Source organism: Typha angustifolia, chromosome 7, assembly GCF_048772165.1.
Source record: "Typha angustifolia cultivar Huaian chromosome 7, ASM4877216v1, whole genome shotgun sequence".
Lineage (NCBI taxonomy): Eukaryota > Viridiplantae > Streptophyta > Magnoliopsida > Poales > Typhaceae > Typha > Typha angustifolia.
The window spans coordinates 6021092-6037891 of record NC_133245.1 but is presented as its reverse complement, the minus strand read 5'-3'; the positions used below and the strand labels follow the sequence as shown (position 1 = coordinate 6037891).

General features: G+C 34.7%; 1 protein-coding gene across 1 annotated transcript; it reads left to right on the top strand.

The window, feature by feature from the left end:
• The first annotated feature begins 1779 nt into the window (after window positions 1–1779).
• LOC140762863 (uncharacterized) lies at window positions 1780–15060 on the top strand. The gene is made up of 7 exons (XM_073100837.1): window positions 1780–2131; window positions 4274–4674; window positions 5533–5611; window positions 7144–7235; window positions 7317–7492; window positions 12608–12688; window positions 14745–15060. The coding sequence occupies exons 1-7, from the start codon at window positions 1963–1965 to the stop codon at window positions 14791–14793; spliced, it is 1047 nt and encodes a 348-aa protein (XP_072956938.1). The 5' UTR covers window positions 1780–1962; the 3' UTR covers window positions 14794–15060.
• Window positions 15061–16800: the final 1740 nt, after the last annotated feature.

Genomic DNA, 16800 nt, shown 5'->3' with positions numbered 1-16800 from the left:
ATTAATAGAATTACTTAAAAAAATGTATATCATAAGAATATTAGAATATAAATCTAATAATTATAATTTACAAATTTATCTATTAATCTAATATACATATAAGTAAGTAAATAAATAAATATAAGTATTACCTATATTTATGCCTAATTAATCATTAATTATAAAAATTATCATTAATAAAATTACATTGAAGGATATATAATATTATTAAAATAGTTAATGTCTAAATAATCTATTTGCATTAATTAAGAAGCAAAATACTTAAATAAATAACATAAATAAACTAATTAATTAATAATTTAATTACAACTGCCATCAGTGCTGGGCCGAGCCCAACACTGTGCAGAAAGAGAAAAGAGGAGCTGAGGAAGAAGGAGAAAAAGAAAGAAAGAAAGAAAGAAAGAAAGAAGAAAGAAGAAGAAGAAGAAGAAGAAGAAGAGAAGAGGAAGAGAAGAAAGAGAGGAGGTGAGGGAGGAGGTTGCGGACCCGGGCCGGCGGGGAGGGCACCGGCCGCTGCTGGCCAGCCAGCGGCCGGCCTCTCGCCGGTGGCTCGGCTCCGACGAGCCCACCCTCGGGCAAGAAAGAGAGAGAGAGAGAGAGAGAGAGAGAGAGAGAGGGAGAGAGAGAGAGAGGAGCTCACCGGCGCTCGAGGAGGTGGCGACGGCGACGACCGGCCTCGGCGAGAGAGAGAGAGAGATAGAGAGAGAGCATCCAGAGAGAGAGAGAGAGAGAGAGAGAGAGAGAGAGAGAGAGAGAGAGAGAGAGAGAGATTTAAAGAGAGAGAGGGAAGGCGGTGGCTGCGGCGGCGCTAGGGCCCGCCACTGCCAGATGGCCGCAGCCGGTTGGCTGCGGCGACGCGAGGGGGGGGGGGGGGGGGGGGTGCGTGGCACCTCCCCCACGTAGCCCCACTGCATGGGCACGAGGCCGGTCACACTGTGGCCGGCCACGTCGTGCCCATGCAAAATTAATTTTTTTTTTTTTTTGGTTGGGTTGTTACAATTTTAAAGCTCAAAATGAACCTCTCTATTTTGGATCTTCCTATGTTGAGCAAGTGATCGTAGTTCAATCAGTATCATAAGTATTCAATTAGTGATATTTTTAGTTAATGATATGTAATGCTTATTTCGATGTTTATTTCGTGTAATATAATTTTGATATGTTTAATTAAAAAATTAATAATTTAAAATTACTTCTGAAACTATTAGATATTAGTCTTATTTTAAAGATCTCAATGAGAGTTTTCAACCATATATTTTTTATTAAAAAATAATAACACTAAGATGACATAATAAGTAATTTAAAATAGATAATATAAATATATATATAAAATTATTATTTTAATAAATATGGAGCCCGGTGTGTTAGAGTGCACCGAGCTCTTGGCTCCATATTGGCTTCATATTTGAAGCCTTTAGGCTCTAAATATAGAGCATCTGTTGGAGATGCTCTCCGAGAATCATAAGTAGCTTATCAAGTTACAGAAGTTATTTAAATTTATATATCAAGTTACAAATGTGTTTAGTTAGGTTAGAAACGAATTTACTCGCATTATAAATAAAATCCATTTCCTGTTAGAAATTAAGACTATGAATAAGTTACACAAATTAAGATAATAAATATGAATAGTACTCATTTACATATCAATCACACGACTAGAACTCCATTATACCCATTTAACACCTTCGGGTAGGATCAAAAATTGCCAGAGTTAGGGGTAAATTTGGATTGCATTGGTGCGTAATACTGAATTTTGGCCTCCTCTTCTTCTCCGCGGGTAATCGTACCATCAGATCAGCGAGCGAATATGCGACTCAACTGTTTGTTCTTTTGCAAGGGTTTTTCTCCTCCTCTCCTCTTTGCTGCTGCTGCTGCTGCTGCCGCCTTCTCTCCTTCTCTTATCTTTTCGGTAGTGGAGGTGGTGGTTCTAGGGTACCGGTGATCCGGTGGAGAGGGTAACCGGCGATGGCGAGTGAAGGGCGGGAGGGTGACTGGGACTGCAGCGGTTGCCGGAACCGCAACTACGCGTTCCGATCGTTCTGCAACCGGTGCAAGCAGCCACGCCTACTCGTCGACACCAAGACTCCCAAAGATTCGAAATGGCTCCCCCGCATCGGTGATTGGATCTGCACCGGTAACCTTTAATTTCCTCCCAATACGAATCTAATGCACAAAGAATTTAGATTAGTTTTTCCTCTTTTTCTTAGTATCTTTCTTGATGCGAGTGAACGAACTTGTGATGGGTGATGTTGATTTGCTGACTTTTGGTGTCGTGGAAATCTGCAATGATGCACGTAAAGTAAATCTTTTAATTTCTCTCTTTTTTTTTCCCTCAGATTTTGATAACTTTATTGCGACGAGTTTCTTTTTCTAATTTTTGACGATATTAGATGTAACAAGCGTGGAAGGAAAATAGCAAATTTAGATCCGTGGAATTTAAAGCAAATAGTGAGTTGGGTACGAATTCACAGTAGCAGTAACAACAAAATGGACGGAAACAGCTTATAAAGACAAAACTCCCAACTAATTATCTACTTAGGCCATTGAACTCCTCCTTTTATCTGTTCCTCCATCCTTTGGTGCAATTGTTCTTTACTGGTGAGCTATTTTCTTTTTGGAGACTCCAGGCCTAAATAATATATCTGCCGTTCTAATGGTTTTACTGGATGCAGTTACAGAACGCCTGTCATATGAACCCATTAAATTGAGCTTGTTCATGAAAGGCAGTTACGAGGAAAGTTGGACATAGATGTAAATATATGAACTTTAACCAATTTAATCCCTAGATCTGATTTTGATTCCTTTAAATTGACCATGAAATATTCTCATCTGCCAAGTGCGTCTTATAGAGATTTCTGATGTGTGCTCTCTTTGGAAACTTAATGCAACTCAAAATTTTGAACAAATGGTGGAGAACATGTGATCAAATGTAGATTCAGCAATATAGATAAAAAAAAACCAGTAAGTGATCATAAGGTTTTCTATTAAAATATAAGTAAGATTAAATCCCATTCAGTTTAAACTTAACAAACTAGCAAGTCTGAAATTTATAGTGAAAGATATGGCCAAAGGGAATAGTATATTGATTACTATACTTAGATTAATCAAGAGTAGGCTAAAGATAGGTTGGGCCTCACCCAATGTGAAAGTGTGTAGGGCTGTCAAAATAAATGAGCAGCACGTGTTCGGCTCGGTTACGGCTCGGCTTGAGCTCGGTTTGAATTGAGTTGAACCAAGCTTGGATAAGAATTTTGAGCTGAGCTTGAGCAGAAGCTGGCTTGCTTAGTCTCAACTCGATAAGCTCAAAAAATATTATAGATATGTATCAATTTGTATTGCCAATAGTTTATAATCATGGTTTCCGAGTCGGATTAGCGGTAATAGATCTCGATCTGTATCTAAAATCAGTGATTGATTTTGGTCTGGGATCGGCTAGTTTTGGCTGTATCAGTTGATTCGTCTTGGTTGAATTGGCTGAAATTTGGTTGAAACTAATTTTTTTAAATATTCAATTCAAATCTAAAATATATCTAACTATGTCTTCAATTGCATTCTTTTCAAGTTTTCTTGGATGGCCGATTCCGATCCCAATCCCAATCCCAATCCCAATCCCAATCCCAATTATGATACTTGAAACCTTGATTATCTTATTCTTTTATTTTCTAGTTGTTTAGTATTTAGATGAACTTCACCTAATTCCATTTATTGTGATACACATTTAAAAGAGCTCATTTGCCCTGTGGAAAGAAAAATTGACTAAATACCATCTGAAAGTTAGATTTTTTTACTTTTGCCTACATTTGGCTCATGAAGTTCAGTTGGTATTGGATGTTGTTGGTAATGTTTGTACTGAACTTCTCAAATATTAATGGAGTATGTCCTGCCTTGAGGTAGGTTTTGCTAGTTATCATAATTGCTTGATTAGAGTAGCAAATGTTCATTTATGAAATAGTACTAAGTGGGAATTGGCAATTAATTACGTCTGGAATTTTGGTTCTACAACTTTGTAAGTCACTAAGTGTCTTTTCATGTTCTTGTCACATGAATGAACTGGATTTATCCAGAAACCGTATTTGTAGTTTAGTGCTTTCTTGTAATACTCATATTATGTAGTTGAGATTAGGATACTCAATTGATTGTTGGGTGAATGACCAGCGTGCGTGTGTTTATCCTTTTGTGTGTGTTTTGGTTGGGAATGGCTGGTTGGTGTGTTACTTGGCTGCCTTCTCTCGCTATCTGCACTGCTGGTTGGCGTGTGTGTCAAATGGATGAGTAGGTTGCAGTAACAATAATTATGCATCCAGAAAGAACTGCAAAAAGTGCGGCAAATCGAAGGAAGAAGCAGCAATGCCAGCAATTGCAATGCCTGGAATGTCTCTGCCTACTTATGCACACTATGTAGCAAGAACACAGGGACTGGCAGGATTAAAGATGAATTTTGGGATGCCTGGCAATTTGGCTCTGCAACAGTCACTTCTAGCAAATCCTAACTGGTCATATGGGGGACTTGGTAGATATGGGCTTCACTCATCTCCTAGTTGGCCATTCACTGGAAGTAATACCAGTGGAATTTCGTATGCTAGCAACACAAATCAATTTCCTATTGTTCCAAAAGATTGGCGTGATGGTGACTGGATATGTACCTGTGGTTTCCATAACTACTCATCACGTTCTCAGGTAATTATATTTTAGTTAATTTCCACTTTGTAGTATTTTTGCAGTTCCTACATTTTGTCCATGCCTCATTATGGTGTCAATGTGAGCTTGATTTTCTGCGGCCTCCATGTTGTACTACCCAGTTGTCTCTTTTTTCTGTCTTTACAGTTTAAAAATTAAAACATGAAAGTACTTACTATATTTAATAAAAAATCTATTGGACCCATTAAGATGAAAACAGTCTCTTTATTTTTACTATACAATCATTTAGGGTATTACTCCTAGCCTTAATTGACTTTGTCGTAAGCTGATTTTCAATTAGTTATTCACCTCTACAATTGACGGACCTTACGGTCAGAGATTGTCTTTTTTCCAAGTCTAGGTAATTGTTTACATGTTTACTTTGATTTCATTTTTGTGTACTTTGAATAATTTTCTTGTGACTCCTGTACAGGCTGATTTCTTTTGAGATGAGACTCCTATACTCACTAGTTATTCCTCTATTTCTGTTTTTCTAGCCATTTTAAAACTTATCCATTTCAAAGTTAGTCCCTAACATGCATGAAATGCAATATGTTGATTGATACTTTTTGTTTGGGTAAATTTCAGCACCGCTTTGAGCTTTTCTCTGCCACACAGAATATGGATTTTGGTTTAATGAAATTTAACAATAAAATATAGTGGATGTAGCTCACAAAAGATGTTGGAATCTGCTGTTATAATTTTTTTTCTCGTTAGATTTAGGTCTAGTTATCTGCTTATCTTCTGGAAATGCATCCCACCTATTCAAGATATTTTTCTATTCAATCTTCTCCTGTAATTTTGCACAACCTCACTTTTATAGGAGAGGATAAAAGTTCACTTTTCATTTCTCTGCAGTGCAAAGAATGCAATTCACCTATACCTTCTGATGCACCCTCTGCAACAATGAAGACTACAGTTTCAGATATTTTTCCAAGTAAGAGAATCTTCCTTTTGCTTGTTCAGTTAACTTCTTGTTAAGATAATGATCTGGTGTTCTTATATTAGAGCTTTTATTTCCTATATATTTTGCTCTAATTAAAGGCACACTGCAGAATATGGCCACCTGGATACATTTCTATATGACTGATCGGTTGCTCTTGGTGTCCCTTTGAATTTTTTTTGACCAATCCTATCATTTCTTTAATTACCTTGAGTAGGTATAATTGAACCTTAAAATGAAATAATACTTGTAATGCTTTTTCCTACTCAAAAGAATATGGTTTTTTTAATGTTATGCAGTTATAAAATGACATCTAATAAATGAGACAATATGTAGAGATTGAAATATATTTCTAATTTCTATGCCAAGAAGAGTGAGAGACTTGTACAGTCTTTTGAGACTATTCTGTACCTTCATAATTGATGTAGCCTACCTAGATTCATGCCCAAGGAGAAAATATAGGGCCTCAAATCTCAATGAATCTCTATTTCTGTCTCCAGATACCTTTTTCATACTAGTATGGTTAGATAGAATGATAGATAGGAGTAAAATAGAAAATAATCCACCAAACCGTGGAGGAAAGAAGATAAAAAATCACCTAGTTGTGGGAGATAGAAGATTAATCCTCCTGACTTGTGAGGGAAGAAACATTACCTAGATTGTGAAGGATAAAGAAAGTGTGGAATCCACTATGAAAGAGAGAAGGGAGGAGGAGAAGAGGGAGAAAGGAGAAAGTGATACATGGGGGCAGCAGAATCCTCCACAAAATAATAATTTCTTTTTTTAATTTTCTATGATATTTCTTCTTCATTTGTCGGAATTCCCCTGACCTCCATATATAGAGATGACAACATTACATCAAATTACAATCTAAATTTATCAGAATCTTTCCTAATGTAATCGATAACTAAACTAGGATTTTTTTTTTAAAACTTAAAGATCAATTAAATCCTAACAAATCTTATCAGAAAACAAACTAAAAACCAAGTCTCCTAGATATTTGGAGTTTTAACCAAATAAGACACTCTAAAAACAAATCTAAATTTAAGATATAAAATGCATCCGAAAATTAAAAACAATGAAAATCTAGTTCTCATCAGTAATTGTCATAAGTCATTGCTTTATGAATGTTATGAACTTATAATCTGCTCCAAATTTTTATTGCACAAGTTTTTGCTACATTGTATTGTGATACTCATATCATCTATACTCTTTGCGTATGCAATAATTCCCTGATCATTCTTCTTATAATTTTAAATCTCTGACCAGATGGCATATCATTCCATTGTCATGATAGTTTTCCTCTGGTGTGCATTAATTATTGATAATGCTCGTATCTTCTTCTAGCTAGATATATTATTCCTTGCGCTCGTTATTATCAGTTGCTGGTAGGTAGACAATTGTCTATATCCATGTATCATGTTTCTAGTTAGAATTCCCATATCTAGCTTTATGTTCATTTTCTAAGGCCACGGCAGACCTCATTAGACTTTTATTGTGAACTCTTTGTCTTCTGCTGCTTTCAGCCTTGGGTACAAAAAGATTGGCATCCGAAGAGTTTGTCAATGACTGGGATAGTAAAAGGCTTAATGCAGGGAATATGCATCGTCAGTTTTCGGTATGTTTTCTTGGGCAATTTGTTGTAGTATGTCGCTTATTAAAATTTAACTTAGTGTTTCTTTTTTTTCTGGAATCCAAGACAAATGACCAACACCACTTGTTTGAGGGTTTTGAGGAAGATGCAAGATGCAGTGATGATCAAGCACCTGAAATGTATTCTAAGTATGCTAATGGGAACTTGGCTGCTTTATCCTCTGGACAAGTAAATGCGCAATCTCCACAAATTGCGGGGATGCCTGCACTTCTAGGAAAAGGGTATATTTACCTTTTAATACTTACAGTCAAGTTATCCTATTCCTAGATACATGCATCATATACATATATATGTCAATGCATATCTACACTATATGAAGTCACAAATAAATTCTGTCAAAAGCTTTTGTGCTACTGGGTCCATAGGCTCAATGTGTTTGTGGATGTAAAATTCTCACAAGTTTTGTTTCTTCATACCTAGAGATATATTGAGGCAAGATAATTGTCTTCATGCGATACACGATCAATGTCAGGACTTCAGTCTTTCTTTATTTCATCAATGTATAACATGCTTTCTAGAGAGCACCAATACTGGACTATGGAATTATGCCCTCAAATCATCTACCTCAGTACTCTAGCTCTATTTATTTTGCATATATGTAAAGTAGAATTGTCCCCAAAAGTGATTGTGACTGCCTCCATGGTGGAAATTTAACTTACACTGCCATGCCATTGGCTTGGCTTTTGTCAAGGGAGATTGGGTTCATAGTGGCTGGGGCAATTAATGGCGGGTGCTAAGACTGCTGATTGGCGGTGTGAGCATGAATATATCAATACATGCATAATAGGATCTAAGTCAATTAAAACATTGTAGGACCATTATTAACTAGTAGGTAGCCTACCATTGCATTTTTAAGATTCTCCCCACATCGAGCCACCATGAAGACCTTGTACTGTCTATGGGGAGAGAATGAAATGGGGGGAGAAAGGTCAACAATAAAAAAATAGTCATCAACACTCAGTTCTGTCCTAGTGTTTACTTATGTTTACCAAAGTATAGCATTGATAAAATTACTATCTGTAATTTATCAAGAATTTACAAAATACATATTATTCATGTTTTATCTACCTTTTCTCTATTAATTCATTTAATTGTATTCTTCTGCTTCTGCTTTCTTTCTCAACCTAATTTCATGTCTTCCTCAATTCTTTCTTTATAGAGAATAATTTTATTGACGTAGATACTCTAGCCATGAAATATAAGTTAGTACGGAAGGCTTGAGATCTGCTTGGGGTCATTTTTCATAGTTCTTGCCATGGCGTCTACCCTCTGGTGAGCTCCATGAATCTTCTTATATTTAGGTTAAAATCAAGCCAAACCATAAGAGTGTAAACTGTAATTTACTAAGTGGAAAATAGTGCTGATATGAATGAAATATATCCATTATTTCTTATTGAATACTGCAGTCGAGGGGATTTAGATGTTTCACTGCTGGCGACGAGCAACACCAAAATAAGTTGAAGAGCAAGTATTGTCTGTTGGTTCTAGTTGGTGGGATGGTTCCTTTTGCATAAAGAATGAGTTTAGATATGTCTATTGGTTATATCCTATGTCCTATGGATTGAAGGAGATTTAAATTTGTAGCTTATGCAACAGTAACAACTATTGTGATGTATAATTGCAATTTCTTTTTTCTACATCCTAGTGATTAACATTCTCTATAATTTTTTGGATGTTTGTTTGTCACCAATGTTTTACTTTTCTTCAGGAAATGATTAGATTGGAGATGCTTCTTCATATTCTTATTTTATCATCTCCTAACTACAATTCCTATAATAAATAAGATATATATATATATATATATATATATTATGCAGACACATATATGTAAGTATATATGGGTGATTCCATACATACACATTATTTTCCTATTGTATTTGATGTTTAAGATTTTTGTATCCTGTACTTGTGCGGTGTTGTGAGCTATATATCATACCGAAATATACAAAATTTTAGTATAAAGTGTTAGTCCAACTCTAGCTTTCTCTCATAGCATCTATATATACAATTATATCTATTATATATATGTATATGCATATTTGGATAATATATGTTGGTAGTGAAATATACAAATGGAGAGTTTGCACGAAAGTTCTTGGAGCCACTATGAGAATGCTTATGTAGAATGTTGAAGGGATTTTGGGCATTATGTGAAGGAAAAGATTGGAACACGGTCTGAACTTTGAAGTATCGAGTCGATAATGATATGTATTGGTACCGGACGTTACTGATCCGAAACTGGGATTGAAATAAGTTTTTCCTTAGTTTCACCCCAGTATCAGTTGTATTGGTCTAATATCATTCGATATGTCGTATCGTCTATAACTTAAAAAATTTGAATTTTCTTTTATGTGGACTATATGTTGATCACATCGTAAGTTGCATCTAACCTGAATATTATTCGAGACGTTAATTATTGATCTCTTGATGTCTCCGGCACCACATTCTTACATTTCTTTTCTATTTTTCTTTCTTTTGCTTTTTGTTGGTTTCTTTTTTTCATTTGCTCCACCTTTTTTTAGCTTTTCTATTAACGCCCCTACACTCACCTTTTACCAAGGTGGTTATTAGCCTCATCTATCGGAGGTTTTTTACCTCCATTGTGGAGGTGATGAATTCATCTATAATTTGATATTATGCTTAGTTTTTTTTGACTCTTTGAATTATGTTACTATCTTACATGAGTAATCTAAATTTTCTTATCTTTGTTTTTCTCGAACTTTTAGGATTTTCTTTGTTTATTTCATTTTTTATAATTTAAGTAATAAAAAATAGTTTGAAACTGAAACGGCTGATACAATGGTCAAAATGGCTAATACATATCGTTTTCTCCGGCAACAAATATCAATACTGATATGTAGAACTTGGATTGGGATGCAAGATACATTAGGTGAGTTGATAAGGTATGCGCTCATACTTTAAGACTATGTTATCCTAGACTTGGCTCTAGTTAATTGCTGTTTATCATTTTAAGTAGGTCATGAATTGCATATGTATTTTACTATTGATGTTGTTTTGGGTCGGGGAGAGCCACTTGCTTCTAGGATTCTATGTGAATGCTTATATTGTAGCATTTGATTTAATTTTTTCCTACCGTCTTTCTCATTACTTGTTTATACTCAAGTAAGGAATGTGTTTCATCCATGGTTCCAAGTTTCGGCCGATCCCGAGTGGGATCGGTCAAAACAGATCGGGATCGGCCATAGCCCTACGGCCAAATCCAATCTAGTGACTAGTTTCGGCTAGGTATCGGCTGATCCTGCTTGATATGGGCTCTCCCTCTCTCTTCCCTCATTCTATCTCTCCTCTCTCTAATTTTTTTTTCCATTTCTTTTCTCATCGGTGCCCCATCTCTCTCATTTCTCTCTACTCTCTCCCTCTAGCATCTCTCTCTCTTCTTTCGTTCTTTCTTTTCTTCCATCTCTTTCTTTGTCTGTCTCTCCTTCAAACTTTGTTACTGCAGCAAAAAATTTGCTGCAGTAACAGAGAGTGGGATAGAGAGACAAGAGAGAGTAGAGAGAGAGAGATGGGGAGGAAGAGATTGGGAGGGAAAGGAGAGAGAGGGAGGAAGAGAGAGATTGAGAGAGAGAGAGAGAAAGAAGAGGGGGAGAAAAAATAAAAAAAATAAAAAAAATAAAATTTACCTTGTGGTAATAAGAGAGAAGGTAGAGAGAAGAAATGAAACAAAATTGTAAAAAAATAATTTGCTTTGGCAGTAATACAGAAAGGAAGGAAAAGAGAGAGAATGTAAAAGAGAAGAGAGAGCCAATTTGGTATTAATCAAAGTTCTTAATAAATTATGTAATTTTTAGTTTTTAGACTTTATATATAAATAATTATTATTTTCTTATCATTTTTCAAAATTTTTAGAAATTTTTTCGTATTTAAAGAATATTTAGAATTTATATAATTAAAAAATAGTTCGATCTGATACGGATAACCGATATAACCGATATGTCCGATATGTATCGTTTTTTTGGATGACCGATCCTGATCCTAATACCAAGCTTTGGAATCTTAATTTCATCATCATGGTTGAACTTAAATTGTGTGAAATTGAGGAAAATGATAATAGCATTTGTGCAAAAATCCATGAGAAAATTAAAGATTCAGCAGATTTAATTGGTCTTTCAGGTTTAGTGGGGAAAAAATTCTTCCATGTAGTGTCCTCAACATGTGTTTATGTTATAGTGGATTAACATTTAATAACCTGTGTTTTTGTGTTATAAATCCTCAGTAGTGTTCTCAAGTTCTCAGTGATCTCTGTTCTCTCCTTGACAAGGATTTGGTAGATCTATCATCTAGAGATTTTTTTGTATAATAAAGATGTCTTTTCTGATTACCTAACTTCTGCATATAATTGTTGAAGTTTATTGTTAGGATTGATAAATTTTGGTACATTTGTAGTAAATTGTTATCATATTTTTGTGCTTCTAATTATTCAATATGTTCTTAGTTCATCCCTTGTTTTTTTACTTGAGAATAAGTGGGTTTAGCTCTGTTAAATTTATTTAGAGGAAAGGAAGAAAAACCGTGCAAAATCCCTAATACTTAAAGAGAGAAGAGTGAGGAGTCAAATTCCACAAAGGAGACTGAGGAAAAGTGCGAGCTCCATTAGTGCCGTATCTCAGAGAGAGATCATAAAGCCAGAGGAAGTGCATGCGTCTGGCTTAAAAAATCTAATGCCCTCTTGAAGCCGCAGCAGGGAATAGCTACCTTGTGCCAATCCAGCCAATAGGAAATTAGCAAACTCAGTTTTAACGAGGTCCCTAAGTTCATCCCTTGTTTTAAGTCTATTATTTGATCCTTGATATGTTTTAGTAAGTTCTCAAAATAACTGAACTTATATGTCTAAGATGTTTGTCTGGCTTCCTTCCTAATTCACGGAGCATCTTTAATTTGAATTGCTGAAACTTGTGTCTACTGAGATCAAAACTTAAATAGGCTGGATGAAAGGTTAATCTTGGTGGAAGTAGTTTACATTTGAAAGTATTTAACTCCTTATCAAGAGATTTACTATTTAATTTTTGATTTCATGTTGCCATGGGAGAATTTTGGAGCTCTTGATATGTTCACAGATATTTTAAAATAATATGCTTTGCAGTTATTATTTGTAAAGTTTCTGTAGAAGTACTTTAGTTTAAACTTGAGGTCGTCTGCTTCTGGAACAACATTTTTTTTTGATACTATATCCTAGTTAGTAAGTGCAATGTAGTAGATTGGGTTTACAATGTCAGGGATCGCCTGACACAAGTCACACAACTACTCTTCTCTTGTAGAACAGTTATTTCTTCCTTTCTGATTATGACCCTCGCCGTGTTATTTTATTTTATCAGAGCAAAACAATGGCGTGAAGGAGACTGGATGTGCAGTAATTGCAACAATCATAATTTTGCATCACGGACATATTGCAATAGGTATGCTTATTTACCTTTAAAATATCTTCGTGGATAAGCTGGCTATAGAGCAAGTGATATGTCTTCGTAAAATCTGATATATACTATTGTTCATGGATCCAAATATACTATTCTCCTTCACTGCATCAGCAGCAAAACTTTTCTTTTGGGTTAAATATATTTTACTATTTTGTACTTATGCCTAAAATTATTTTACTTTCTTATATTTCAAAAAGTCTTAAATCAGTCTTATACTTACAATTAAAGTAAACGATCAGTTATCCTGTCAAAGTTTATGGAGCGCGCCCAAATGACCAAAATGCCTTTTGTCATATTTATTAGACAAAATAGATGAGTTTTTTATCTGAATTTTTAAATTCATATTTATCTTGTTCTTAGATGTGATATAAGTATTAAACTTCATAAAAACTTAGGTTTAGTAAAACTTACTATATAGTTGGCATAATCTAGAAAGTAAGAAAATACAACATGTGTGTATTTATTGAAGAGAAAAAAACAAAAAGCTTATGTAAGAGGGGATGATATTTTTGTTTATAAAAAATAAAAAATGGAGACAATGCTCACCATTTAATATTTAAAATTTTTTGGGTGCACTCCGTTAGTTTGAATGAAAAAACTTAACAGTCTCACTTTAGTTGTAAGTATAAGAATTGGTTTGAGATTTTTTAAAGTAAAGTAATTTTAGACATAAATACGGGGGTTAAAATATATTTAATCCTTTTCTTTTCATTTTTTTCTTTCCTCTCTCTCCTTCCTCTTTCTTCACTACAAAGCAATTTTTTTCTTTTTGGTTCTTCTACTCGCTCCTCTTCTTCATTGCAAAAGAAGTAGTTTTTAATTTTATTTTTCGGTTCTTCCACTCTCCTTTAATTTTTTTTGAGTGAGTACTTTTTAAATTGTTTTTAGTTTTTAGGCTTCATATGTGAGTAATTATTATTATATTATTTCTAAATATTTTAAAATTTTTATATATTTTTAAATAATATTTAGAACTTTATATAATAAAAAATAGTCTGATTTGATACGAGCAGCCGATTTCGATCCCGATCTCGAGTTTTGGAATCTTGCTATTGTTTACAATCTCGAGGTTTACTTGTTTCTTGTGCTGAATATTACACCACTGAGTTTTGTGCTATGAAGCACGAACACTTTAAATAAGCATGTCTTGTCCGTGTCCGATACTTGTATAATGTATTTAATATTTAAAATTATTGAATAGATTTGAACACTTTTGGACACTTTTCGGACACTTTTTGGACATAAGATATTATATGCTATAAAAGTTAATAATATAAATTATCTATTGTAGGAATTTCTTGCCTATACTATAGAAATATAGTGTAACAATCACAAGTTAATGCATCTAAGAAAATCAATAGTAATACAAGTTATTGTAAAATCACATGTTCGCCTATGGTAGTTAAGTAATGATAATGAATTATTTTATTTTCATTATATTGAGTATTGTTACGCATTAGCGGTATCATTTTTAAAATTTATGGTATTGTGTACATTTTGTGTTCTCGCATAAATAATTTATGCATACTTGTGTATTTATATTATAAGTTTAGAAATATTTCTTTAAATATATTAATAATATATATAATGCTTTTATTTATTTATCTTGCTGTGTCTTAACTATATCGTGTCCTATTTTTTTAAGATTTGTTGTATCCCCGTGTTTGTGTCGTGTTGTATCCCTATCCCATATCCTGTCTGTGCTTTTTAACAATCTGCCTTTGGGAATTTAGGATGAGTTGATTTTCTCCAATAAAAGTGGTTCTTGTAGCTTGGAGGTGTCGTTTTAAACACCTATTTAATTTGACAGTTATAGATTAGTTTGTGAGCTTCCATCTCTTGCATGATTTTGACTCCTATATTATGTTTCCCTTTGAAGAGTTTTAACTTTTTTAAAGTTGCACCTATTTTTTAGAAGTAGAATTTCGGTAGTTCCATTATGCATCTACAGCATTCTCCCATAGCCATAGCCCATAGTATGACCAGAAGTGGTTCGTTTTATGACTTGGAATTAAGCTGTAAGCATCTTCTGTTGCAGGTGTAAAACTCAGAAAGAAGCTGCTGTCCACCCTGTTGGTGCTCTATAGCTTTTATAATGTAGATATTTTGGTTTGCGAGCCTTCTATGGTTATATACTTATATTCCTTTAGATCAGCAGTTTCTCTGTGCTTTGATGTAATTTTTGATAAGACAGCATTCTGGTACTGTTGAAGGGCTATGTTGTAGTTAAAAGATTGGTCAGAACTGGCCATTCTTAAATTGTTCTTTTCTACCTCAACGACTGAATAAGCCAGAAATTTTGTCGATGCAATTTGCTACATCCGGGTTCTCTATCAAGAGGTGAAAATTTTCGACCCTTATTATCTTTCTTGATGTGAGTAAGTTAATGTGGGCTAGTAGATTTAGAATCAGTTCAGCCTGAGCTACTTTATATTTCAGCATTTCCTAACCTATGGTGATGCATTAAATCCAGTGCAAGTTTGTTGGGAAGTCTATCAACTGCCGTTTCTTGTTCTCCAGGCTGAAATGGGAGGTTTGTCTGTCATATATTGCCCAATTTGAACAACGAGAAAGGAAGATTCGCTTTGAAAGTCTTTTGAACCTTTTATTTTTAATCTTTTGATAAAAAAGGGTGGAACCCAGTTATGCTTCATTGAGGAAAAAGGGAGAACAAGGAGAAGAGGGAGAGAAGATGGGTTAGAGAGCGACTAAAGCTGTGCCTTCGTTACAGGAAACCGAGAAGGCAGCAGAGAATTTGTGGAAAGGAATCTTTTGAACCTTCTAACCTAATGGGAAGTGTTTTTGCAGTTGTTGGTTGCCAACTTCGAAAAAGATAAAGTCAGCTTGGAAGCAATTATGAGTGCAGAGGCAAGTTTAGAGAAAAAAAAGTGTTGCAGGAATTGTAAAAACAATAGAATCTTCTACTATAATAATTTATTTACAATCAAATTGACGATTCTATGCATATAAAGGGGTTAGGGCTTCATATAGAAGCTAAAGGGATATAAATATAATGGGATATTTGAGATCTAGAAAGTTAGAAATAAAATTATTTATTAATTGATTATAATTTCTACACATAACAAAAGAGACAAAATGTTAGAGGACCCAAGTCACTTTCCTAGTTAGTGAATGCAACACAATTGAGTTTTTTTTTTTTTTTTTTGGGTGAGAGAAAAAGAGAGAATTGAGAATTTAATAGTGCCCCGCTAAATATCAATGCCGTAGGATTCAAACTCGAGTTGCTTTTATACAATATGAGTCTCTTTAATCAATTGAACTCTATCCCATTGGCACAAGTAGATGATTTTGTTGATGTTGTCACTTTCTTTCTTCTTCATTATTGTAGTAGCAGTCCAGCAAAGGATAATGATATGTCTCTCCAATTTAATGTGATGTTATTTGAGTCTAGCTTAGTCATGATGTAGTTGAGCACTTTAGCTAAGGGTTGGAACACTCTAGAGCATCATAACTACAATCTAAAGTATCTCTGCCGCATTTTTGCGGTGTTCAGCAAAGAGATCACAATGTCTCTCTTAGTTGTCTTAGTTTTTCTTGAGTCTATCTCAGTCACGATATAATTTAGATATTTGGACACCATAAAGAATTGAGTTTTGGTCAAATTTTGATTGGGCCATGACATTCGTCCCTACCTAATATGTAAGTATCTTAGTTACGTGCTTGTGTTGAGAGGTCTTCCATGAGCTCCTTCTCAAAGTTGTTCATCTCCTTAATCTCAAGGCAAACCATGTGGCCATTGGCCTGCGACATAGTCCTCTTGCCTTCAAAGTGTATGGCATAAATGGTTGTCGTTCATCCTCTCTAACTAGTTGTAGTGCATTATTTTACTGCCCCTTTGATCCGTAACTTTTTATAAGTTTTTTTTTCTATGCCAACCCACTTAGGAATTAATGATCACAACTCTTTGCTATAAATTAGCCCTTTGCTCATTTAGACATGTCGAGTCTCGCCTTCCAAGGCAAACTTTGCCAGTTTTTAGACTCATACCATCGCCTTGCGCGGTGCCTTGGTTGGATGAGGTATGTGTCCAGTAGTGTCTTTAATATTTTCCATAGCTCCTGAGCTCTAGAGAT

Excerpts from the sequence above, each read along its gene's own strand:
- LOC140762863 (XM_073100837.1), top strand. The coding sequence starts at position 1,963 with ATGGCGAGTGAAGGGCGGGAGGGTGACTGGGACTGCAGCGGTTGCCGG. Across the intron at positions 2,132-4,273 it reads CGGTGATTGGATCTGCACCG|GTTGCAGTAACAATAATTAT; the intron begins GTAACCTTTAAT and ends ATGGATGAGTAG. Across the intron at positions 7,493-12,607 it reads CCTGCACTTCTAGGAAAAGG|AGCAAAACAATGGCGTGAAG; the intron begins GTATATTTACCT and ends TTATTTTATCAG.